This window comes from Amblyomma mixtum, chromosome 3 (genome assembly GCF_055824585.1).
Source record: "Amblyomma mixtum isolate Tamu chromosome 3, ASM5582458v1, whole genome shotgun sequence".
Lineage (NCBI taxonomy): Eukaryota > Metazoa > Arthropoda > Arachnida > Ixodida > Ixodidae > Amblyomma > Amblyomma mixtum.
This window is the reverse complement of record NC_143014.1, coordinates 273,194,774-273,219,578: the sequence shown is the minus strand read 5'-3', so window position 1 is coordinate 273,219,578 and position 24,805 is coordinate 273,194,774. Positions and strand designations below refer to the sequence as shown.

General features: G+C 42.2%; 1 protein-coding gene across 1 annotated transcript in view; it reads right to left on the bottom strand.

Moving 5' to 3' along the window:
* Nucleotides 1–24,566, bottom strand: part of LOC149354872 (presequence protease, mitochondrial) — a 127,024-nt gene extending 102,458 nt beyond the window's left edge. Inside the window, exons 1-12 of the mRNA XM_089583533.1 lie at nucleotides 24,379–24,566; nucleotides 24,179–24,272; nucleotides 23,981–24,087; nucleotides 18,580–18,731; nucleotides 17,556–17,670; nucleotides 15,852–15,948; nucleotides 12,373–12,533; nucleotides 12,057–12,183; nucleotides 11,885–11,973; nucleotides 8,909–9,037; nucleotides 8,086–8,199; nucleotides 1,011–1,107 (exon numbers count right to left, since the gene is read on the bottom strand). Coding sequence (XP_089439659.1) covers nucleotides 1,011–1,107; nucleotides 8,086–8,199; nucleotides 8,909–9,037; nucleotides 11,885–11,973; nucleotides 12,057–12,183; nucleotides 12,373–12,533; nucleotides 15,852–15,948; nucleotides 17,556–17,670; nucleotides 18,580–18,731; nucleotides 23,981–24,087; nucleotides 24,179–24,272; nucleotides 24,379–24,422 — 1,326 coding nt within the window. The 5' untranslated portion in view covers nucleotides 24,423–24,566. The remainder of the gene's footprint in view (nucleotides 1–1,010; nucleotides 1,108–8,085; nucleotides 8,200–8,908; nucleotides 9,038–11,884; nucleotides 11,974–12,056; nucleotides 12,184–12,372; nucleotides 12,534–15,851; nucleotides 15,949–17,555; nucleotides 17,671–18,579; nucleotides 18,732–23,980; nucleotides 24,088–24,178; nucleotides 24,273–24,378) is intronic.
* Nucleotides 24,567–24,805: the final 239 nt, after the last annotated feature.

Below are 24,805 nucleotides of genomic sequence, written 5' to 3'. Positions count from 1 at the left end.
AAACGATAACAGTAGATCAGGTGTCCATAAATGAGAACAAGAAGCCAATGCGTTCTTTGCAAGGCATAACACAAGCTTTAGGAGTCTTTTGAATTCCTGTTTTAACGGTATCGCATTAAAGGCTCCGTTCTCCAGAAAATCTGGTGTCGGCATTGTTGGCATCAGCATTGTGAGCGAAAAATAATGGGCATGGCTCTCGCAGGTGTTCCCCAGAGAGAAACCAAGTAGGCAGGCGGGCCACCTAGGTCGCGTGAACTTGCGGTGTCATCATAACCTGCCCACCGTGGCAGGTGGCTGTTAAATTAATGATTGGTCACTTCCAGCAAGAATTTTTTTTTCATGCGTTTTGTAGAAGCTGAGCTATCTGTAGTTGAAATTTGAATTTCAGTGTCTTTGTGCCTTTCCCTCTCCTCTCGTCACTTTTCGCACGTTGGAAGGTTGGCACTCCTCCACCGGACCCACCTCCGGGGGCGGAGCTTCCTGACCCGCCGGAGCTACGAGGCTTATTGGCCGCAGCCATGGTAGCTGCCTGACGTCTGAAAGAATCCAACCAACAGCCATTTCTCAACTTGTATACGCAGGTGAGAGTGATGGAGGGTGTGAGCATGAAAAAGTCACTGGGAAGGGCTCACCAACTTGCGCGCGCAATTGTGGGTTCTCTGCTGCACGTAGAAGTGTAATATATGGCTCAGGTGTTCATGACAACACAATGCAGTGATTGAGCAAGTTGATGTGCTCTCCTCGGAAGGTGTTTTAGAGCCCCTTTGACGCTATCACGTTAAAACCAAACAGGCAACACTGTCATGACTCTAGAGGCCACAGTCAGATATCTCAGCACAACCTTTGCAGCTTTAGAACTTTTACAATTTTACTTTACTTTTACAAGATTACAATCTAAGAATACTTTTTAAATTTCTCTATGCTAAACAAACAAAAAGCAGAAGTTTAAATTGCACATCCTTAGACAAACACTTCAGTTGCAGAGAATAAAATGCAGAAAAGTGGCTCACATAATTCAGGAGCAAGCCAAAGTTGGATGTCTGGTGCTTCATACTCAGCTCAACTGAATGGAGAGCAGCATCAATGCGTTCTTGAGCAAACCCAGTGCTGATTGGTGAAACAGGACATGAAAGAAGCACAGTGAACTTGTTTCAGAACTAGTCAGTCACATGCCTCCATTTGTGTTGCACTAAAGTACTGCATAACTGCAATCACAAAGTCAGGCAACAACAAACCAAGCCCTAAAACCAACTAATATTTTTGTTCCCTGTGAGCCACCAAATATACATATTTAATCAGACTTAAACCAACTATTAAAAACAAAATATAATGCATCATGTAAGGATGGCACCTACAATATGTTATTGGCAGATGTGTTGCATAATCGAAAGTGTCTTCTGCACAGTCCCAAATACGAAATACGTTTTAAGATCAGTCATGCACATCATAAAATATTTACTTAAAGGCACAGGTACATTTTCAAAATATAAAAAGCATTTTCAGAAACACTTCATTCAATCATCAAGCTGCTCCTTCAATACCTCTTTTTTCGAGGCTCTAAACAAAGTGCGCAAGTTTTCAAACATCAGCAAACACCTGCTTATGTGTTTGTATTTGGCTGATTCAGATGTGTAACAGAACGAAACCAGCATGCAAGCAACTGACCCCTGGATCCATTACTGGCCAGACAGCCCAAGCCAGCGCCATTGTTCCAGAGATAAAAAGTATGCCAAGTCGCATCTGATAAATAGGAAGCCAGTAATAAAACCAGCTTTGTCAATTATAACAACAAAGCAGAAGGAAAGGAGAAGTGACGTGAAATCTACATCAATACATGGAGTTCCCAGTTTTTACTTATTACCAACAGACCATTCGGCATTTATACTAATACACCACAGTTATTTAGACACCGCAATCATTATAATAGCAGTCAGTTTTCTGGCACTGACAATGATTTTTGATCAGGCCAGATGCACATACTGCAGCAGGGCACAGAAAGAGTCTTAAACAGTGCTAAAAGGGTTTGCCAACCTCAGCCTTAAATCCATTCTCCGAAGGCTTTTGTAAATCACGAAACAAGCAGGAAAGATTTAACAGACAACGAGGCTACTGCTAGAAGACTATACTCTTTCATTTGAAGTTCTGGTCGCTGTGAACTTTTCTGCACAAAGTGAAAGCAGCATGCAATGCAAAGGCTGAGGTAGAGCAGAAAATAGCGAAGCCAATGACTGCACATAACCAGCACAATATTTTGGGTATAATCTCAGGAAATGTTGCCTGGATGTATGGGGAAATTCCAGCTTTCTTTACTATGAGTAAGCTTGCCGTCATCAACATTATCAGCCTGACTGCACCCACTGCAGGACAAAGGCCTCTCCCATATCTCTCCAATTAATGCTGTACTGCACGTGCCAGCTGTGGCCACCATATCCCCCCCCAAATTTCTTAATCTCATCTGCCCACCTAACTTTCTGCCACCCCCTGCAATGCTTGCCTTCTCTTGACATCCATTCAGTTATACTTAACGACCATCCGTTACCTTGCCTTTGCATTACATACCCTGCCCAAGCCCACTTCTTCTTCTTGATTTAGAATAGGATGTTGTTAACCCACATTTGATTCCTGACCCATTCTGCCCTCTTCCTGTCTCTTAATGTCACACCTGTCATTTGTCTTTCCATAGCTCGCTGCATTGTCCTTGATTTAAGCTGAACCCTTTTCGTTAGCCTCCACGTTTCTGCCACATAGGTGAGAACCAGTAAGATACAGCTGTTATATAGTTTTCTCTTGAGGGATATTGGTAAACTGCCACTCATGATCCAAGAGAAATGCCAAATGCACTCAACCCCATTTTTATTTTTCTCATTATTTCACTCTCATGATCAGCACCTGTGGTCATTACCTGCCCTAAGCAGACGTATTCCCTTAACCACTTCCAATGCCTCGCTACCAATCGTAAACTACAGTTCCCTTCCTAGGCTGTTGAACATTACTTTGGTTGTCTGCATATTCATTTTTAGATCCACCATTCTGCTCTGACTGTCTAAATCATTGATCATGCTTAGCAATTCATACCCTGAGTGACTTAGCAAGGCAATGACATCAGCGAATCGCATATTACTCAGGTATTCTCAATTAACTCTTATCCCCAGCTGTTCCCAATCCAGACTCTGAATACCTCCTGTAAACGGGCGGTGAATAGCATTGGCGAGGTCGTGTCTCCCTGCATGACACCCTTCGTTACTGCAATTTTATTGCTGACTTTATGGAGGAATATGGTGGCTGTGCAGCCAGTATCGAAGACTTCCAGTACTTTTACATACGGCTCAACTACACCCTGATTCTGTAATGCATGCATGACTACTGAGGTTTCGGCTGAGTCAAATGCTTTCTCATAATCTATGAAGGTTATTAGATCTATAATCTATGAAGGCTATTAATCTATGAAGGCTGGTTAGATTCTGCGCATTTATCTATCACATGATTGATAGTGTGAATATGGCCTGTTGTCGAGCATAGGTCGGCGAACTCACTCATGAGTTGACTCAATCGGGCTCACTCGGGCTCATTTCAGATCATGATCTGAGTCGTGAGTACGTCTGTACTCATATTCAGATCATGATCTGAGTCGTGAGACCGGACTCAAGGTCAGACCATGATCTCAGTCGTAAGTCCGGGCTCACATTCAGATCATGATCCGAGTCGTGGTGAGGGTGGGCTCACATTCAGATCGTGATACGAGCCCTCCTGGTCAGTCCGGTAGAGCGTGGGCCTATCAAATCAAATAAATCCATGACGTGAGGTTGAACAATCCCATGATCCCAAGTCAATCCATGATGCCGATTGGGAACGAGTTTGTAACTTTCATAAATACGAGTTTACTGCGCACTCGTAATACCGAATACACTTTTGGCCGTGATAATGATGTAGAGCAATTTCATTGTTTCGTGGTATGTCATTTTTGCGGCTGCTGCACTCTAGAACATTGCTAAAAGGCGAGAAAAGTTGTTTAGTCGCTGTGCCTAGTCTCATTGGATACTAGCTGTGGCTTGCTGTATCGTAAGTTATTCTAGTTCTTCCTTTACTGTTTTTTAATTAGTTGCTTTGTGACTGCCCTGCCTACAGCGTCGAAAGGCAGTCTCTCAGCCGTGCGCTGGAGTGCCTAGATCCGCGCCCACTGACGGAAATGAAGATTCTCGGCCACTGGCCGCCGCGATCGTTGGCGGTGAAGGCCTCCAAGGCACTGCTCCGCTTCTTGCGAACTTCTGGCCTGCATGATACGCTGTGACTTCAACGAATGCTGACTTTTTAGAGTGACTTCAATTTTCGGCTACCCTCCTTTCTCTTTCTTTTTTTTATCCCCTCACTCCTTTCCCCCCGTGTAGAGTAGCAAACCGATTATTCTTCCGGTTAATCTCCCTGCCTTTCCTCTTCTAGCTCCTCCTCCTCCTGCCGAACACATGCAGTGGACTCAGATCTTTACATCCCGCGAGCGGCAGCTACAGGCCTCTAGGCTTCTTAGCCAGGCCTGGCTACAGGCTAGCTGCAGTTAAGAGCTCATTGCATCCCCGTGTTTTTAACAACTTTCTTTTTTTTTACATTTTAGGTGCGTAACTTGGGCTGTTGGGCGTAAAAACGATTAAGCTATCCGACGTGTCAACTTATAAGAGTCCTGGGCCAAGGTGAGCCTGGGTGAGTCATGAATTGAAATGTGCGAGTGAGCTTGAATGAGTGAACAAAGATGAGTTGTTAGTTGAAATTGGTGAGTGAGCCTAGATGAGTCATGATTTTGAGTGAGATGTGAGTCGCTGTGAGTGGTTGACCCCGGGTGTCTGGTGAGTCTGAGTGAGTATGAGTGAGCCCAAGTAAGCTATCAGCCTAAATGAGTTTGAGTTCATGAGTTCGAGTGAGCTCAGGCCTCTGTAGGCGTGAGTTTGAGTAAGCCTGTAGGTCGACCAAACTTTTGTGAGTGAGCCTGAGTGAGCACTTGTGTTTTTGCCGAGGTATGTTGTGGAGTACCCTTTACGAAGACCTGCCTGATCACTTGGTTGAATGATGTCTAAAGTTGTCCTGACTCTTGGAGATTACCTTAGTAAATACCCTGTGGGCAACGCACAGAAGCTGATCGGTCTGCAATTTTTCAAGTTCTTGACGTCCCCCTTCTTATGGATTAAGATGATGTTAGCGTTCTTCCAAGCTTCCGGCACGCTCGAGGTCATAAGGCATTGCGCATACAGGGTGGCTAGTTTTTCTAATGCAATCTCCCCACCGTCCTTCAACAGATCTGTTGTTACCTGACCCTCACCAGCTCCTTTTCCTCTTTTGTTACTGGCAGGATGTCCCTTTGCTGAGCACTACTGCCTCTCTCATTAACATCCTGATTACACTGGCTACTGTATACATTTCTACAGCACTTTTCGACTACTTCAAAGGAGTATACACACCTAATTTTAGTGGCATGTTTTCTTTTTTACAATGCATGAATCACCATGTGGTATTCACCTACAACCGCTAAATAATTTAAAAGCAAATTTTCCTGTCGTGCTGTTTCAGTTTCAGTTTCAACAGCTGAATGATGGCTGTGACGTCAAAGTATGGCTATATGCCACGTGAGGCATGGAAAAACTGCTACATAATCGCTGCTTCATCGTTTGTTTTAATTCACTACAGTGCTGAAGCTAGCATTCCTCAAGAGCCGGAATAACAATGAATGTAGAAACACCGCTTATATTGCAGTTTTTCATGCCTCATGCGACCTATAACATCTCTGACATCACAATCGTCATTCAGCTGTTGAAACCGAAACAGCACGAGAAAGAAATTCAATTATAAATTTTCAGTAGTCGTAGGAGAATAACATGTGGTTATCCGTGTATAATAATGCCTTACGCCTCATACAAAGAAGAAAACGCACACCCAAAAGTAAGGTGTCTACACTCCTTTAACTATCTTATCCATATTGCTAATGACATTGCCCCTTTAGTCTCTTAATACATAGATTTGGTTTTTGCCTATGCCTAGTTTCTACTTCACTGCTTTTAAGCTACCTCTGTTCTTTAGAGCATGCTCGATTCTCTCCATACTGAACTTCCTTATGTTGGTTACCTTGCACGCATTGATTAGCTTTGACAGCTCTGCCAGATCTATTCTGTCCGTGGGGCTAGAAGCTTTCATGCTCTGGCGTTCCTTAATCAGAGCTTTTGTCTCCTGAGAGCTTGCCTGTATCCTGTCTAATCATCCTACCCCCTACTTCTACAGCGCACTCCGTAATGACAGCTGAGAGATTATCATTCATTGCTCGAGCAATAAGGTCGTCGTCCTCAGTTAAAAGCTGGATATCTATTCTTCAGTGAGATCCTAAATTCCTTTACTTTCTCTCTTACCACTAACTCATTGATGGATTTCCGCCGCACTAGTCTTTTCCGCTAACTCTTCAAGTCTAGGTTAATTCGAGACCTTACCATCCTGTGGTTGCTACAACACACTTTCTCAAGGACCTCCACATCCTGCACGATGTCAGAGTGAGCGCATAGTATGAAGCCTATTTCATTTTTAGTCTCACCACTGGGGCTTTTCCATGTCCACTTCCTCTTCACTCTTCCCATTCACTCCTGTTCACTTCCTATTCACTCGTTTGCGGAAGAAGGTATTCATGATCCACAGATTATTTCTTTCCGCAAACTCTCCTGATAACTCACCCCTGCCGTTCCTAGAGCCTATGCCATAATTGCCCACTGCCTGGTCTCCAGCCTGCTTCTTGCCTACCTTGGCACTGAAGTCACCCATCAGTACAGTGTGCTGTGTTTTTGCTTTGCTCATTGCCGATTTCATGTCTTCATAGAAGCTTTCGACAATCTGGTCACCATGGCTAGATGTAGGAGCATAGACTTGGAAAGCAAGTTAAATGGAACTCTTCTGAGGCAAGTCTTTTCACCTAAACACGCAAAAAGGAGGAGCGCGGGAGGCGTACCCATACGCCAAGATCGTAAGCTCAAGAAAATGGTGGCACTCTTCAAAGTGAAGGCTGAACCTGCGTCAAAACGGTTCGCAGTCCTGGGTTTCTCACTGCGGTACCTACAATAACTGGCGTTTCCCCTCTCACTTAATTTCAGCCATTGAAGGGTGTAAACAATAAGGTATACCCTGACTTGAAGTTGGTTTCCAGCGACACCACAATTATACGATAACAACGCCGATGAAGCGCGCGCCCCGATCATGTTGGTAGCTCTACATCCTTGTCTTTTTTGTCAGCTTTGTCTTTGGGGCCTTCTGTGCGCCGGGCTCGCTTTCCCATCTGGGCTTTGCCCCATCACGTGCAATCGTCGGCGACATGCAAACAGTGCAGCCGTCGAAGGCTGAGTTTGTGGACGCGGCCGCCACGCCATGTGCACGACTGCAGACAATCAGCACAGTGCTATCGCACGGAAGTGTCAGAGCATCCGTAAGAAAATCGACTGCTTCTCCCAGCAGCTTCTTTTTCTAAATTCATGAACTTCTAAAAACATCGAAATATTTTCGAATACTGCTATTTACTTTAAAGCCCGAATCGAATGCCGCATTATTCACTTCGAGATTCATTCTAATATGCACATAACCCTATTCATTTCCCTTTGCAATGAGTAAAGAATGTAGTTGGAATGTGTCAAAAAATTGATGAGTGAGCCTTGTTTTTATTTATCATACAATTCTGTCTGAATGCAATGTACATATATAAGGTAGTTCACAAACGATATAAAAATGGTGACAGTAATACTTATTTTGTTGCCCCCTCTCTTTGTGAATGTCTATTTTTCTGATTATATCTTGCACAATCACAATGAAGCCTGGGTATAAAGAGAGAACTTCACACATGCATAGTATTAATAGAAAGGAAGCAAAATACTTTAGTTGTTGAAGAAATGGGGAAAGAAAACTTAAAAGGTTCCGAATACATGAAGGTGCAGATGTGCAAGCATGAAAGTAATTCAAAATTATAATGTGTTTTAATTTCACTCCAGCCCTTCAAGGTCAGTTCACAAACTAAAGCATGCAGTCAACTTTACAAGTCCAGGTCACGAGCACAAAGCCTCATGCATAATGTCTTACCTAATGACTTCATCAAATGTCTGACGGATAATGTCAATCACTTTCCCCACGTCATCCTTGCTCACACCATGCAAACCAACCGAGAAGAATGCCTGCTTCAGGTTTGCATCATATCTGCATTGCAAATGTCTTTGCATTAGTTACACAAGCACACCATTATCAAGTGGCTCCTGCCCTTTCACTTAAAGTACCTTGAATTCGTCTTCCTACAGGTCACGATGAAACAACATAACTTTTAAACATATTCAGCATAATTTTTCCACACAAAAAAAAAAAAAACTTCTGTCACAATAGTTTGCGCGCCAGCTTTCGATTGGATGAGCACAATTTCAACACGTAAGAACTACTTTTGGTCGGCATGCAAGCTTAATACAACAGTTCTCTATTAACTGGTATACCTTTCGCAGAAAAGAAAAATACAATATAATCACAATTCTAGATATGACCCCAACAGCAGAAGTACCAGGGTGCTAGATCAAAACTAGCAGCACATGTTAAGGATCTGCTGTAAACAAGAGAGAAATAATGATGGACCTTTTTTTAAAGTGCTTAGCTTTCTTGCATGGCATGGCAGCGTTATAACGTCCACTATGGAAACAAACTTCCCTGCTTCAGAGAACATGTTTCAGTATAAGGTTGCACAAAACCAGATACCTATTCGTGAAAATGTCTATAGGACCCATGTGAACTTTACCTAGTCTATGCTAAGCCAGGGAATAACTCACAAACTTTCAAAAGAAGTTCTATTACCAACAGCAGCACTAAATAGGTCAGCTAAATATTGGTGCCGCCAGGTTCTGCAAAATAAAGCAAGTGAACTGACCCTAGAGAAGGAGTGTAGTCGGCTCCAATACCAGCCTGGAGCAGGTTTTTGTAGAAGGGCGAGTTTGGTCCATTCACGAGCAGGTGACTCAGTATTGACATGGCAAATGACTCTTGTGTATCTGTGATGCTGGGAAGTAAAACAAACCAGAGCAGAAAAACCATGAATGCCTTAACACTGTGCAGCAGCTAAATCAGCAATTTATGCAAGTAAAGATACCAAAACAAGGCATAGTAGCAGTGACGTGAACTAAATAAAGCAGCATGCACAACATCAGGCTTCATCAGACATCATTCAGAATAAAAGAACAAGAGCAGAAAACCGTAGAGCAGAGAACCTGATAAAGCAAACTCTTAGCAAAGATCATCCATAAAGATCATCCAAGAGTGTATCAAAAGGACACTAGAGTGTGTGGGGACACCTTCGTCCCCTGCGTTCGCTTTCCCGCAACGCACTAGTTCGCGTCGCAGCGACACCAGCGCCACAAACTGCGTGTTGCTGCGCGCGCGCGGGGAGCGACGGGGTCTCTTCTCCCTGGGACCGGGATAGCGAGCGGACGTTTAGCTCGCGGCTCCACTCTTCGTCGACGGGCGCCTCTTGGTCGGAACTTGCTCCCGCCAAGCCCGTCCCGTCTGGCCTCGGAGTTTTCCCCTTGCCCTAACGTGGGCGAATGCTCACTCGTAACCGTGCTGGTGAGTCGGACATCCTCGATTCCTCAGTGTATTTTGTTGCTAGCTGGCGTTATTGTTGTTATAGCAATAAATACCTTGTTTGTGTCAGCCAGTGTGTCGTTCCTTTGTTCCCGCAGAGCAAGGCCCGCCGTGGTCGCCGTGCGCTCGGTAGCGCTCACGACCACGGGGTGGGGTCCGCGCGGTTTTGAACTGGGTCAGCCGCGGTTAAATGGGGAGAACGGATTTATCTCCCCCATTTTAAACCCCACAAGTGAATTTTGATTATGATTACATGTCAAAGAAGGTGGGTAAGATACGATTAGGCCACTCAGCTAGGCTCCAGAGTTTTCATTTGTTTGCAAAATGCAGAAGCAGAATAAAACCACCGGCAGTATTATTGGCACTCATGTGAGCTACTACATAATAGAGTGTACAGGAGAGCTCATGTTACATTGCTCCTTTGCCTTGATAACCTGGCTTGAAGGAACTCTTAAATCTCCATATGAAGCTAGTCTACATTGATAAATTCCAAGACTGACAGACATTTCGAGAATATTAAATGTACAGATTTTGACAAAAACAGAACTTAGTGGAAACATACCCACAGTAATACCCTTGTCACACGGGCAGTTTCAATGCCCATTGAATCAGTTGTCATCGAACTCAATGGGGATCTGCCAATGCCACACAGTGGTTTTCAATAAGCATTGTGAACTCATCCATTGTGTATTGCGGGGATCGGCTCAATGGAGGTTTGTGAATGGCCATTTGAATCTCAAGGGCCCTTGAGAACAGCCTCGCACTCACCATTTGTTGAAAAAAAATTCAAAATAACAAAAAATTGTTTTTTACATTAACGAATTTAAATCCAAGTTAATTTGTTCCCCAAAAATTTTTTATTCAGTAGTCAAAATGACAACCTCGCAGACAGTCAGATGTAAACAAGCCGATGCCTCTTTGTTTCACTTGTTTTTGCCTCTTAGCATGCTTTGCAATGGCAAAGGGTGACAAGTGTGTCCTAAGTGCTGCAATGACAGTAGCTATGAACGTGACAAAAATGGTCTAGAAGGTCATTGATCTGTGGCAGCTTTGCCAGTGAGTAACACATGCTCCCATATCGAAGCGCACATCGTTACCCATTGTCACTCCATCACCAGCTGTCTGTGGACTGCGTCAAACTGTGAGGTATTTGAACAGCTTTTCCTGAGCAACTATCAATTAAAAATTAGACTTACTTCAATACAAGATGCAATTCAGGTTTACTGCTTCATTTCATGTTTTCATTACATACTGCTACGCCTAGCACCATCTGTCTAATCTCATGCTGACTACTCAATGATCCCTGAAATTCTCCATGTGGCTGTGGAGCATCTGATGGACCTCGAAAATTTCATGGTTAACGAGCGCAAAAAAGACAAAGACAAAGAGAAGAAGACGACAACACGTCTTCTCTTCGTCTTTTTTGCGCTTGTAAACCATGAATACGGACCAACTAGCCCAACTTCTTACGTTAACTGGAAAATTTACTGACTCAATGGGCATTCAGGCAGCCTTTGTGCAGGGGTAGAACTTGCCACATGCTTATGCACACCATGTGTGGTGATGATTTTGTGACAAGCAAGTTGACCAGCTGAGCCTCGTAAATTGTCTGGTAAGCAATAACACTCAGAGCAAAATGAAAAAAGATATACTTTGTAACCTGGACAGCTACCTTAAGGGTGATGTTTGGATACTAATAGAGTGCAAATCACAAAAACAATGAAAGCAAAAAAAAAAGTTGACAGTGGTGCAGTCACAGGCAACCAGCCAAAGGAAGGCACACATCCACAAATCATCACACGTGATGTCATGAACTCACTACAGAGGCACAAAAGGCAAACCAGTTATTAACGTACGGGTCCCTTGGGTAACAAAAACAATGCTCTGCATCAAACAAATATGGAAATAATAGCATTCAGAGTCTGTTTAGCCAGCAGCCAAAGCTGTAAGCTAAGTGCACAAGCAGTATATTGTCACTCTCAGTGAACATGCAGAACATTGACTAGGTACCTATAACTCCAGTTTCTGGAAGCAATCAGATGATGGCTGAAACTATCTCTGGCATCCCTTTACACTGTAAGGGGCATATCAACTAATTATTAGCTATAGTAAGGAGCGAAGTGTCGCTACTGAGCTGATACATGTAGATGACATAGCATTCCTCTTAATGCTAAACATGCCATGGGAAAGCTTAACCGAATAGAGAAGATGAAATGAAAACGCAATCATAGTATAAATGAGTAAATACTGAAACAAGTGAACTCACTCATTCATGGCGTAAGTGACTGCAACTGTTGACTGCTTCTCAGGATTTGCAGCCAATGGGTCCGGTACGCAAGTCATGTTCGCAGTTCTCTGCAGTGCATGTCCATTCATTATTTTCATGCAAAGGAGGGCTGTGTAGCCTAGCTAAACTGAAAAAAGAGAAAGCTGCTCACAGGTTCCTGCCACCTTGGCTCCGGTGGTACAATGTGGCTCCTGTCTACCTTCTCAAACTTTGACAGAGCCAACTCATCAATCAGTGACAGGGTCTTCTCCAGGGGGAAGTTGCCATAGGTTAGGAACCTGACCGTTACACACAAAAAAAATAAAATAAAACTTCAGTCAGACGCTACAGGCTGACAGTTATTTCTCCCCCGAGACCAAGGCCTACACAATGAGTTTGTGTTCTTTAGTGCACAAATATACCATTAGGAGGCACAGAGAACAAATCCGGTTCCCACTACGACCAATAATACATGATGACACACAAACCTGGCATTACTTGGGTGGTAATGTTTCTTTTGAAACTCCTTAAGTTGCTCCCAGGTAAGTTCCGGAATGGAAAGTGGGTGCCCACCACTGACATGACCATACACACCACTTGGGCACAGCTTGTTGACAATGGCCTGATTGAAGTCATTGCTCGGATTGGACTGCAAAGAGGCCACGAATGAAATGTAGTATATTCTAGCCACAGACACAGTGAGTTCAGAACAGTGCACTAAGACATAATGGTGCAAACTTTCCTGCACGCAGCATGGTGGCAAAGCTAAAGCCATTCCAAAATTCACTTGAGGCAATTAGTTAATTAAGCAACAGATGCAAGACATGAAAGAGCACTTCTGCCAGATGCACACAGCCATCTGCTTTTAGCACAAAAGGCGCATCATTAAAGTTTGCAGTGAATAACATATCACGCAAAGTGCCTAGTGTAGTTGTATTCGTAAAAGCAGACAACTAGGTACACAGTAAAATAATGTGAATAAAACATAATGAAAAAATAATGAAAATAAGCCCCATGCATAAATGTGCAATGAGCTTTATATTAAGCCCCGAACTACACACACACCAAAACAGAAGAGGCACGTCAGATACGAAGCACTTCATTCAATTGCATGATCCGTTTTTAAGAATCTCACTTCTGGACTGTGACGCCAAAGTAATACATCACCAACCTGACAACCATGTAATGAGCATAAGTTAAATCAAGCACTAGCATTACAGTTTACTCAAGTAAAAGCGAATGAAGTTAGCACAAAATGAATTTACAAATATAGACTTGCATTGCAAGTGGCTCGCTCATATTCACTTGCTGCATATACCATTCCTGCAACAAGCCTGCAGTCTCTTCAAACAAATGAAGGAAGTATTCCTACTTCCACGCAGTTAGTCAACACTCAAAATAGCATGTACTGATGACATTCAGCAGGAGAACCCTCCTAAATATGCTGTCACAACTGTGCAGAAGCATGTGCACATAAAAATGGGCAGAAATGCATTGCGCAAATAATGCAATCACTCTCAAAAGTTTATGGGATGTGAATTCACAAAATAAAAATTATTTCTGCGTTGCCTCACTAGGCAGTCAGCTGCTATTCATTCCAGCAGATACAGCATGCATGTCCAGTGCTTCTATGCCTTTCATTTAATTGCTTCGCTTTAATGCTCAGAAATAAATTTTTTCCATGAGCCCATACCACATAAACTTTGTGAAGAATGGCATGACAGAAAAAGATGAGGACGAGAGGTATCACACATACCCACAAGCGCCAACTGTCAACTTTATTATGTGGCTGTCAAACCTCTGAATATGTACAAGAATACATACAATGTGTGTGTGTGTGTGCGTGTGTGTGCATGTGTCTGTGTGTGTGCGTGCATGTGTGATAGCTCTCGTCTTTTTCTGCTGCGCCATTCTTCGCTTAACATGTGTCTCCAACTCGCCTAAACCTTCATGCTTCTATCCTGTAATCTTTTGTCCATGACCGTATGTTTTCTAAAACTGTGGTAGCCACTGGTGGTGATGATGCAACACCAGCATTTCTAACACCTCCTTCAAGCGACAATTTTCTAACAAGAACTGTTAAATAACAGATTTCTGATGGTGTGCACACTGTTTTCTCACAAGAAGTAAAACCTCATGATATTTGTCATCTATGACAAAAACCAACTGAATTCCACAAGGCGTCATGTCAGCACACTGGCAAAAGGCATCACAGCACTTCCCAAATGCCTAGCATTCTGTAACTTTGCCCATTTCAGCTGATAAGCTATCTTTATCCCGTGCTAACGATGCAGGCAATAAGTTTAACAAAAATATCACCCTCAGCAATACCAAATGCCAAGTATCACTCTTCTGTGAAGTAACGAACAAACGAACATAGCAGGTGTTATGGTATCTTTTTTTTTTTCATATCATGCAACTAACCATTTTTAGTTCTGTACTGCTTAAAGTCTCAGATACTGGCAATGCGAAAAACCTGTTCCAGATGGCTTTCAAGTGCGCATCTCTGTCACCTTGTTGTACAACTCTTGAATTTCTCAATAGTGCAGCGTCAGTGCTGACCAGTGAGTCGCTCAGCCTCACATGACAGCGTGCAGCAGAGAAATGGGCAAGAATATTCACCAGCACACAAAGCACAGAACAATGAAACAGCCGTATGGTAGGCTGCTCCCCAGAGCACACCTCAATCATTATGGTTAGCTCAAAGTGCTATGTGCTGCTAAGCACAGATGTGAGAAGGGTGCACATCTCTGCTCACCCTAAAATGTGTTTGAACCATTACATCTTCCAATTCAGGTTCTTTATCCTTTCTACAACTGCCCATTACCCCTCCTTCATCTTAGGTAGCATACAGAGCTGTGCAAGCTGCAGGGATTGTAGCAGATCCAAGACTACAGCCAAGCAGACGACTGATACACTCTGCACATAAGCCGTGTACTTTGCCACACTAATCACCACACTCCTCATACAGTGCCGAGTGACTGGCTGGCCAACACATATTTAATGCTATGGATCTTAAAAGCTATGGCAGGAGGTTCCCATGAGACAACATGGTGTTCCGGCAGGCACCATATTATTGAGGAGGTCACAACTAAAACTAAAACCTCAACTAAAACAACTAAAGCCTCCAAGTAAGGAGCAGGTGTCCAAGTAGGGGCAGGTGTTCCGCGATTTGTTTACAGCCTACAGGGCACTGGGCCTAATGACATTATTTCGAACACAAGTACTCTCCAGTGCCCACGAAGCAAGGTGATGAGAGGCAATCACCTGCACATTTAACTTCCATAATCTTGCACTGCCACGGTTACCTGCATTGGTGCTCTCTGCAACTGATGCCCCGTGAAAAATCTCTACACATCACTCGTATCAACGCCACTATGGCCACCATGTTTGAGACAGGAACAAGGTGAAAACCTGCAAATTCCTCTAATCCACTTATCGCCACCCGCTTCAACTAGCACTATGGGAAGCTACACATGGCACTCCTTCATAGGACCCATAACAACACGCGCGAGCCATTTATAAGATAAGGTGTGACAGGAGGTATCAAGGTTTTAGTTTTTTCTCCCTGTCAGTTTGTAATCATCTGGTATAAGAAGAAAAGCAATGGTCACGTTTATGTTACCCTTAATCACCCCTATACCAGCTACAAATGCAACCACAAAAATAAAGATTACATAAATGCCATTCCAACTATTTTCAGCATGCATCACATCATTGAAGCTTCAGTTCACAAGTGTTGAAACATTTCCGTATGGCCAGGCCTAATGTGACGAGCGCATTCATGTCTAGATAAAGACCTAGCAAACACAAAAATAAAGTTATGCTCTTGTGCATGTGTAACATTTCAGTGTTTGCAGCAAGTTATAACTTTTAGATTTTAATTGTAATTTTTGCAGCATATGGTGCCAGACCTTTGCTATGCACCTTTAAAATAAAAACCTTTGATTTTCTGAACTGCACTTACAAAGACTCCTTTCATTTCATTGTACACAACACCCTTGATGATAATGGGTGTAGACTTGTCCTTAGGATCAGTGTGCTCAAGCCTCCATCCCTCCTGCCTGCAATGAATGAAATATCCTTTAACAAGAAATATTGTTTCGCTGCTTCCACTCAGTCACAGGTCAACCGGTCTTAGAAAGTAATTCTAAAGTTCAGCACAATCATTCAGAGAGACAGAGAATGAAGCTATCTGCTAACCATTTTAACTCTTTCCTTACTGCGCCCACTGAGCATCGTTAGCCCACTAATGATGATTTCGCACACCAATTTCGAAACCTTCTGAGTTGCTTACGGCCACGCTGCATGCCTGGCTTGTAGTCAAAGAACCAAAGTTTCGTTTCCAATGTAATTTTCTTTTGTCCCACAAGGCAGGATTTTTTAACGCACAGCAAAGGCGTGAAGACACAGTACTGCACTCATTGCCCACTAACGACGACTTCGCCACTCGACTTCGGAGCCTTCTACGTTGCTTACGGGCATGCTGCATCATCTGGCTTGTAATTAGACAAATAAATTCTTTTTTTATTGCAAACCAGAACTTTTTGATCACGTTCCGAAGGCATGATAGTGCCAAAGTCACTTGACGGGCTCTCTAAAACGTCGCAAATCTGAGGACTCAACTTTGTCTGCAATTGATTTTATCATCAACCTGAGCAGCAGTGCGTCTGAAGATATTGCCTTTTCCCCACGATTCAGTTCTCAGATCGGCAACAACAGAAACTAGCCTGGAACACAGGTGCCCGCGCTCCAGTGCCCAACTATACAGTTTCCAGTTATTATTTTGTAGCAAGAATACTATTCAGAAGTTTGATTTCTTCATAGATAGTGGCCAATAGAATATCAAAACACTTTGCATATTTCAGAAAATTTTTGATATTTTTTCTTTTCAGATACAAGTGCATCTTTACGAGTTTTGTTCAATCTTTTTTTTCGGCAAATTAAATCACCTGTTGCAACGTGCAATTCGTTATTCAATCTTATATGCCTAGAAAGCACATTTATTTAGCTTTGTTTTCGTGCATTGGATTAAACTTTAAATGCAATAGATTTACAGAAAAAGAAAAGCTACAAAAACCTAGAAAAAAAGTCATGTTCCCCTCGGTAAGGAAAGAGTTAACTTCCACTGAGCTTTTCAGTGGATACCAAAGAGGTTATACATGTGATAGACAAGGTTTGCTAGCATATACAAGAATGAGAGAGTTGAAATGAAGGCACATTAAAAAGCAGCAAAACAAAAAAAAAGTAGAAGCACAAAAGAAAAAGTAATATCAATACTAGCCCTAAAAGGCACAGGTATGCTAATAGATACATGTCGTCAAAATCTCTTTATCACATTTTTAGTAGTAAGCCCTTCAAGCCTCACTAGTAAAAGCATCATGTGTGCAATGTTTCATTTAATACTCTGAATATTCACACAAACTAGCCACCACAAAGCAAGCATTATCCCAAAACCGAATTTACAAAAGACAAAGCAAGCCACAATACAGCTTGGCAATTCACCACACTATTACAAAGCATGCTGATTGAAGTTAATGACAACTAACAAGCAGTTAACAATAAAATGATGTCAGCATGCACCTAAGCAACAGGTTCTCAGTTAAAGCAGATGGAAATCGCACTCAGATTAATCCCTCATCTTGTGCTTTATTGCTGAAACCCAACTTACATGAAGTCCAACTTTGAAAGTTGCGGAAAGAACACTGCATCTAAATAAACACGTAAGAGGTTTTCATAGTCCTTGATGTTCTGTGTTGAGAATGGATAGAATGTCACATCACAGCCTGCAAGAAAAAAGAAAGCTATTACTCTAAATTGCCTTCCCATCAGTGTGCTGATGCAAAACATCGAAAACCAGATATCTGTGTGGGTTCCATTTATCACCAAACATAAGCACTTTCTAAACACCCTGGAAAAAAATAGCTTTAGAGCTCCATTTTGAAGACCCCTCATGCACGGCTAACACAAAGACACGGAGTACTTCGCAACAAAGGCAACAAAGGTGCAGTGAGGAGGAATCTGAACTCGTCTTTTTGCCGCGGGAAATCAATCTGCACGTTCCGAGCATTCTTAGAAACCTTGATATATTGCCCTGTGTGGCCGATTTCCCTAATTAAATCGAATTAACGTCCGACTCAGCCTTTTTTTTTTAATTCTCCCCGTATGGTGGGCGGAGTCGACCAACACGTGGAGTGCCTTTCAGCCAGCTCCGTGGCGGCTTGCCGCTCTGCCATTGGCGGAGTAATACGTAGTAATCCGTAGTAGCAAATAGTCTGCGCGTATTTTTATTTCTGCGGGCTTATTTTGCGGCTATATTATCTGTGAATGAAACTATTTATTCACAGAAACCTAAAAAACAAAATAAAGCGAAAGCAAAGCGTCCACGGAGCTGGCTGAAAGGCACTCCACACGTTGGTCGGCTCCGCCCACCATACGGAGAGAATTCAAAAAATAAAGGCAGGAGCCTGACGTTAATTCGATTTAATTAGGGAAATCGGCCACACAGGGCAATAAGTCGGAAGTTTCTAGGAATGCTCGGAATGTGTAGATCGAGTTCCCGCGGCAAAAAGACGAGTTCAGATTCCTCTTCGCTGCACCTTTCAGCCTCAAGCATAGTGCACCTCCAACAGCTGCTACATGCTTGGGGAAACAAGCTCAGTGCTTGTAAGCTTACATGCTAGGTGAGAACTTGCCTGTCATTGCATTCATGAATGTGGCCAGGGACCGGTTGTGCATCTTCATGAAGGGGTCCCGGCAAGGGTACTTCTGTGAGCCACATAACGTGAGGTGCTCAAGAATGTGGGGTACTCCAGTGCTGTCTGTCGGCAGTGTTGAAAAGGCCACACTGGAACAAATGTTTGCCAGTTTCATAGCCGGGACTTCACAGAGTGCCATAAAACTGCATATCAAGACAGTGCTATTTGGTGGAGAAGCTACTGCTATCACTTCTTTACCTCAAGGAAGGGTAGTGTGCAAAGGGCAAAAGCATCTGAAATGGCTAAGCTGCTTGAGTGCACGGAAGATGATTATGCGGACTTTGTACTACAACTTGGTGAAGAGCTAAGAAAAAGTTGAATCCTGCTTTATGGATGAGATCATCATTACTTTTCTCATTGTTAAATTTTTTGCATACTAGACTCAAAAGCATGTTTTCCTTACTGACTCAAGAGCAGGCGCACATTAGATCTGAAGGCATGGTAGAGCTGGGTAAACATGGCATATTACTACAAAATTACATGAATGCAAATTCATCAGTATCAATTCGTCATGTCATTTGTTCAAACTTCTATGTCTTGTATGACGACGGCACCAAAAAGATGACCTAAGCTCTAAATTTCATGTGAAATATGTTTTTTACAAATTGATGCAGTATGCACAAAGATGTGGCTTGTAGGAAGAGAAACCGCAAATTTCAGTTCAGCACAGGCAATGATATTTGCATTGCTTAGACTTGTTCAGCTACAAGTAAAATAGTTCCTCCTAAATGAATATTACTCTCTTAAGAAAACTTGCCCAAAATTACAACAGAATAATATAACACATATAACTTCAAAAGAAATTACAATTACTCATTTCACAGGTACACGACTAATTTTATCAATAGCCTAATAGGTGCATGAGCAATGCAATAAAAAAGAAATTTCCCTAACAGGTATGTTGCAGTTTAAACAAAAGATCTCAGTTCAGGTCAGATAAAACAGGCAATGGTGGTCTGACAACTACTTTTGTTTGCAATTAAACTTCAAGAAAGGCAGCAAAACATGTCTAGGCAGTCATCAACTACTGTTTCCTCATAAGTGTCACCATTTTATTGCAAAAATGATTTCCCCAGAGGAGAAAAATAACATTTTTTTTGCAACTTTAATGAGTTTCACAAAAACAAAATTTGTAAGGTTCTTGATGCCTCATCTGCCCAGGCTTTTTTATTACCATGCTTTGATAAGTATCTTTAACAATATGACGAGGAAAAAATACAGCGCTTTGCTTCAACAACAGACTTGTAACTGGATGAAATTTAACATTGCTTAAAAGACATATAAACGTTAACTCTGATGCTAATTGTTCTTTATAGCCATCATGTTTCCATACAGTTCCAGTAAAAGATTTGCTCTTCTATAACAATAAGTGCTATCTGCAATAAACCTTACACTTATAATCAGTCTGAAAACTTGGCACTTGCCAATTTTTGAACAAAAGAAAATCCAGAAGTACGAAAAAAAGTACAAAACACACACACACACACACATATATATATATATATATATATATATAATCGTACTTCTGAATTTTCTTTAATTGGTGACTTGTAATAAATTACATTTTCTTGTAATTTTGTAAGTAATCGATTTTTTCATATGCTAATGTTCCATATAATTCAATTACTTTTTCCTTAAATCGCTACTAGTAATCAGTTACTTTTTTCCAAAAACAAGTTGAAACCAACAGTAGAGATTTGAGAACTTCAAATTGGTGGCAAACACTGGTGCGAGCAGACGTATTTCCTTCATGACAGAGCAACAATGAAGCGGCTGTGGAGAAGCATCGCGGGCCATCATGTCCGGGCCACCATCGGGTCCCTGCCGTCTCCTTATGGCAGTTCCCATTCAAAGAAATCTTGAATGACCGCTCTGTAGGGTCATTTTTGTCAGATTGTCAGATGGCACCGTAACTTACCTTCCACTATGCTAAAGCGCGGATATAGCCCGAAAAGGCACATAAAGCAAGGATCCTGTTGAAACCCACACTATTGCTAGAGTCTTTTGTAGTATTGGATGGAAAAAATATGTCGACCATGTAGGTTTCTATTGTGGAAAAAATAACAGCGCAGCAAAGACGAGGATGAAAAGACACACAAAAGGTACAGACACGGCACTGTGTCAGGCTAAATGGGTGACTAGGGGAGGGCAGCGTCAGTAGCTCCACCAGCTGTTGGCTGACGAACTGAACCATCCAGCCTATGGTTCCACACCACACGCCGCATCTCAAGACGATGGACTTACCCTCATCGTCTTATCACAGCGCCAACAACAACAAAGCGCAGCACTTTGTAGAGCACTTAGACATCAGAATCAAAGCATTGCGCAACTACAAACTAGTGAGTAGAATGTCCATAAGTTATAAACCTCTTTTTCCTCCAGTGCATACGAGAGCGTTCAGTGTAAGTGCTGACTGATGTCTTTGCAAGGAAACGTGAAAAAATAAGCAACAACTTCAAAAACAACTCCTTCTGAAAATTACCAATGTGCAACAAAATATCAAGCAAGCCGGACTAGTTAATTGCAGTCAGAGTATATTTGTGTTATGGTAATACAAGTTGGAAGAAAAATACCGCAATAGCAATCGATTATTTTTCTGTACTTGGTCAGATACTTTTCTGGTGAATACAAGGGGGGTACTGCGCACAAAAAGACAAGGACAAGAAGATAACACAACAAGCGCAGACTCGCGACTAACTTTATTTGAAAACACGACACTCCTTTTATAGTTTCAAAACTGTCACATCACACACATGATGAAACCAAAAACCTGTCTTCATTGTGATACAGTTTGATAGAAGGGTCAAACTGTATCACAATGAAGACAGGTTTTTGGTTTCATCATGTGTGTGATGCGACAGTTTTGAAGCTATAAAAGGAGTGTCGTGTTTTCAAATAAAGTTAGTCGCGAGTCTGCGCTTGTTGTGTTATCTTCTTGTCCTTGTCTTTTTGTGCGCAGTACCCCCCTTGTATTCACCATGATTGACCGACTAGCCCAACAACGTACGCTCTTATACTTTTCTGGGACTGTAACTGACCACTGTAGTCAGTTACATTTCAGACAAAGTGATAGTAATTGCAATCGGTTACTTCTGTAATGTGTACAAGATTGATCATTAGGCACCTCAGTTTCATGTAGGTTATAGCATAACTACACTCGTAAAAAAAAACAATGATGAAAGCATTGTATTTTCCTTGCACACAATATTGTGTCATTTTGTTATATCATTCAAGATATTATTATAATGTATGGATATATAGTATATGTATGTTATACTGTAAAACACTGTAATGTGCTTCATCTGCATCAGGGCAGCAAATATGCCCATGGCATTTTGCTGCCAGTATTTCACTAGCAAACAGAAATACAGAGAAATTATTTTTATATTTAATAACCAATGACACTCAATCTACTGGCAAACGGACCTTCTGCAGGGCAGAAGCTTCCTTTAAGAGCAAAGTTTGATGTGTTTTTTTTTCCTCACATCAAAATACTAAATTCAACAATGATCAAAGAGGAATTAGTGCATATTATGCAAGAAAAAAATTCATAGTAAAAAGATCTTAATTTTCGTGCTGTAAACCATCAAAGTATGAAAATTTTTAAACTCCAAAAGTACACTTGTCACCTTCTCAGAGGGTGACCGGACTCATTTAAATAATATATATATGCTAGAACAAAAACACCTACAACCATTTTCTGCATAGAAATATGAAATTGATCAAAATACTTTGGTTAATTTCTTTGTGCAAACACATTCAGCTACCTAGCGCTAAATTTTACCTGGAGAAATATTCATGGAACCACAATTACCTACTTTATCACCATCCTTTCTAAACAAGGTCCGTAAATCTACCATTAATGCACTATGCAAAGCAATTGTACAAATTTCTCTCTTTTTTTTTTGCCGTCCCTCATAGCCTGAGTCGCTTTGGGACGTTAAACCCAATAAAACCAAATTTCTCACTTTGCGTGACATGTATATAATCAATTTAAAGAGTATTTGTTCACATAAAATTTTTACTTTCACTGCATTCTTGCTTACTTGTTGCTGGACTAAGCAGAACTGCAAGTGTCTAATTTGTGGAAATGGTATAAATATAGTCGGCAGACTACAATGACAGGCTAGCTTTAGCATTGTAGTGAACTAAAACAATAAAGCAGACATTGTATCTCAGTTTTTTCATGTCTCGCGCAATCTATAGGCCCACTTTGACATCACAGTTATCGTTCAGCTGTAGAAACTAAAGCTGAAACAGAATAAGAAAGAAATTCGATTGCAAATTATTTAGTGGTCGTAGGAGAATACCGCATGGTAATCCATGTATCACTGTATCATAATGCCTTACGCATCATTACAAAGAAGAAAACACGCACCCAAAAGTTAGGTAAGTGTCTGTACTCCTTCAAAGAGTTCAGCCTGTAGGACATCCACATGGTGGATCAAATTCAAAGATACAGAAGACACACAGACGACATTGATAATTGTCTCATCCTTTGATACATTAGCCCACTATGGTGACATCACACTAAATAAATACATAAAACCTAGACCATCTTCAATCCCTCTGCTTAACTTTAACAGCAAGTTCACCTTTGTTAATTACATAAGTGTAGCAACCAAATCATGCCGCCAAAAATACTACACAACTGAGGTCATACAAATGCCATACCCCTGTGCTCATGGGGTATGGCACTGATCATTACTACTAATATCAGGTACACTGATATACTAATATCAGTGTTCCTGATATTAGTAGCACCAGGCACAGTGCATGAGCATGTGCCTAAAACTTAATTTGCTGCATTTTTTACAAGACTGCATAAGCACTTCCGACCCATTCACTAAAGGCCCCAACCAATGCTCTGTCACTGCTGGAACAGTGCTGCGATACCACTGCTCCAATAGTTCCAGCGCACACTCGAGCACACCAACACACACAACGGTTAGAGTAGGCCATGTCAAACGAAACATCAAAGGCAAAATAACTTGCTTTTTTGAACAAGTTAATTCATTCCTTCATTCATTCCGCCTTACGGCGGAATTAACGAAGGAATGAAGGAACTTTTGCTTGCGGCTCTGCCTATTCTTAAACTAGGAGACGACTTCTTGTGGCTGCCGTAGAAGCTACGAGCGCGAGCCGTCAGCTTAGACACCTGTGTAGTTAGCTTGAGCGCGCGTGAGAACAGCGCGCCCGTGAAAGCCGTCCCCTCGCGCAGCGCCACAAAAAGTTGTCCCCGAGTATAATCGCGTACGTTCTCTAATGCAGTCGCTTATGCAAATTCCTCGAAACAAAACATTCCTTTCTCTGGATCTGATAAACTCGTTTCACTCACCTGAAGAGGTTGTTCCGATCGTCGCGAGCAATGTGAAGAAAATCGGCGCCCGTCTTATCGTGCAAAAGACGAACAGCAGCAAGGTGCAACTCCTTAACTTCTTCAACCTGTGCCAAAAGAAGAAAACAAAGAGGCAATTAACACCAGCGCGCGTGCATCCGCACTGCAACGAGCTCTTGAAACCTCTTCCGCATTCACCTGGCGCACGGTACACCCTGCGATCGTGTCCCCCGGCTTGTATTCCAAGGCTTGTTTGACCGCAGCTGCATGATTCCATCGCTGCACATTTGTCCTGAAACAAAGTTAAATCAGGATACACCGCAAGCATGCGGACTTCAAGAAGCTCGTGACCTCTCGAGAGCGACTGAATGCGAGAACCGATATGTGAGGCGTCTTACCGCGCTTGCAGCCTCCTGAAACTCGGACACAAGCGTCTGAACATCTTTCGGCCTCACACAGGAAGCCTTAGGATATTATTCAAGTCGCTACTATTGAAACGATTCACTGTAATGAACCGCGTGCTTATCTACGAAGGAAACATGTGCGAAGCTGCCCTGTCGGATACAGAGAGGATTGCAGATCCAATCCCAGCAGCCAGTCATCTTACTACCAGTGCATAGGGCTAAAGCAAGGAATGCACCTAGGGAAACAAGCTCTCCTAGAGTGGCGCTGCCGGCGTTACTTGCCTAGACCTCTAGACAACACAGGGCGCTTCTTTCACCGCTTCAAGGCTTCAAGCTTCGAGCACGGATAGCTGTCACGACGAACTCGGCCCACAGACAGAAAATTTGGTTTTGTCTTCTTATCTAGAACTGTATGTGTGTA